Genomic DNA, 2,166 nt, shown 5'->3' on the forward strand with positions numbered 1-2,166 from the left:
TGATTTATAAATTTTTTATGTATGAAAGATTTTATTACAGACTCGTTACCCTTTGATCTATGAAACAAACACACAATCAAGTTTATTCCTGTTATCGGTAAATTTATTATAAAAACTGTTACATGCAGCCACTCGGCCGCTTCTGCCAGGAGATTAGGCCTCGGCTGCGGACGGGTTTTATAACACTACACTGAGTTAAATGTGGATCCAGGATCCCCGAGACGTCTGCAGGAAGACGCTTAGTGCTGTGAGATTCTTCATTTTTAACTTTTAAATGTAACTTTTAATTTATTATTATTATTATTATTATTATTATTATTATTATTATTATTATTATTACGATTATTTTATTATTATTATTATTATTATTATTATTATTATTATTATTATTATTATTATTACCATTATTTTTATTATTATTATTACCAACATTATTATTATTATTATTATTATTATTATTATTTTTTTTATTTTTATTATTATTATTACCAACATTATTATTATTATTATTATTATTATTATTATTATTATTATTATTATTCTCCTTAACAAGAACATGCGAATTATTAAAACAAAACTATTTTTATTCCATAGAGTTTTTTTATTCGTTCCAAAAAAAAAATTAAGATTTAAATCTAAAATTGAACGTACATATTCGAGAAGATTTGCCAGTTTCCACGGCAACGGAGGAGGAGTTTGAACTCTAGCTCGTGACGACAGGGACGGAAACACGGAAGCAGGAAGTTGTGTAGTCCCGATTTAGGGCGTTTTTTCTAATCCCTACCCGTATTCTGATTAATACCGCCTTCTGCGCTATGCCGTTGGCCGGTCGTGTCAGTGCTCTGATTGGACAAATGTTCCTGTCGATAGACTGCTAGCGAATCCTAGAGCAGGAGGCGGGACTTGCGCGAATACGGGTGGGGAACGATAACGCGTAGGGTTTCGCTTAGACTGTCTCGTTATTAGGCTGTAAGTTGAATTGTTGTGGGGCAAAAATAACCCCATTGTGCGGTGTTTGAAGGAAGCCAAACGAAGCGAGGTAGATGAGATGTTCACAGCCCGTGAGTAATGATTTAAAGGTGAAGACGTGTGTGTTATTGATGTTATTGATGTTATCTCATGATATCTCATGATGTAGTATATGATCAAACGGCGTTGATGTGAAGTGCTGTAAATAAGGAATGGTTTGTTTTCTTTGTCTTTGCAGGATGCTTGTTGGTGTGAATGATGCCTGGAGGTGGAGATGCTCGTGATGCTATGGCCTAAGTGAGGAACCATCATGCACATGACCCTGGACCTCTTTTTATTTCCACTGGTGCACTGGTAACATTTGGCTTTCCAATAACATCACTATAGTGAATTATGTAACACTCTTGATCCACGCCATGAAGCACAGTATTTAGTCCTGGACACCGTTAAACCCCCCGTCTGTCACCATGTCCCTGGCTGTGCAGTCACAGAAATGGTTCCCAACACACGTCCAAGTGACGGTCCTTCAAGCCGCAGAGCTCCGGGCGAAGGGAAAGAACGGCACAAACGACGCCTACACTATCATCCAGCTCGGGAAGGAGAAATACTCCACGTCGGTGGCGGAGAAGACGCTGAATCCCATGTGGAGAGAAGAGGCTTCATTCGAGCTTCCAGGGCTGCTGGTGGAGGGCAACCCCGAGGTTTATGAGCTGTGTCTCGTCGTGATGCACAGGTCTCTGGTCGGGATGGACAAATTCCTGGGCCAGAAATCCGTCAACCTGAACGAGGTGTTTGACAACAAGGAACGAAAGAAGATCAAGTAAGTGATTCCACTTTCTCTTATGTAGGAGAACCTGGAACCGTGTTTGTATACACGGACAAAAAGTCGTCGTTTCTCTGTAACATAACGAGTCGTGTATTTTTAATCTTATTATTATTATTATTAACTAACTTTTTCCTTCAGAGTTAAAAAAAAAAAAAAAGGGAAGCTGATGAGAGAACCACTGTTTACATATGATATCGTGTTCGCAATAACGGGAACTAAGCAGCAGGAGAATAAAAATAAATAACTAGCAATCACGGTTCTAACACACTGTCTCGGGCTCAGAATGGGTCGATTTATTCCTATTTCTATTCTTTCGTTCATTTCTTTAACTTGTGTATTCGAGCTACGACAGAGCAAGTGACGGATGATCC

The 2,166-nt window shown here is 38.5% G+C and overlaps 1 protein-coding gene across 1 annotated transcript in view; it reads left to right on the forward strand.

Moving 5' to 3' along the window:
• Positions 1–928: 928 nt before the first annotated feature.
• LOC132846935 (rab11 family-interacting protein 2) overlaps positions 929–2,166 on the forward strand; it is a 16,290-nt gene continuing 15,052 nt past the window's right edge. The window contains exons 1-2 of the mRNA XM_060871747.1: positions 929–1,079; positions 1,208–1,789. Of these exons, the coding sequence (XP_060727730.1) occupies positions 1,437–1,789 (353 nt within the window). The 5' untranslated portion in view covers positions 929–1,079; positions 1,208–1,436. The remainder of the gene's footprint in view (positions 1,080–1,207; positions 1,790–2,166) is intronic.

Source organism: Tachysurus vachellii, chromosome 6, assembly GCF_030014155.1.
Source record: "Tachysurus vachellii isolate PV-2020 chromosome 6, HZAU_Pvac_v1, whole genome shotgun sequence".
Lineage (NCBI taxonomy): Eukaryota > Metazoa > Chordata > Actinopteri > Siluriformes > Bagridae > Tachysurus > Tachysurus vachellii.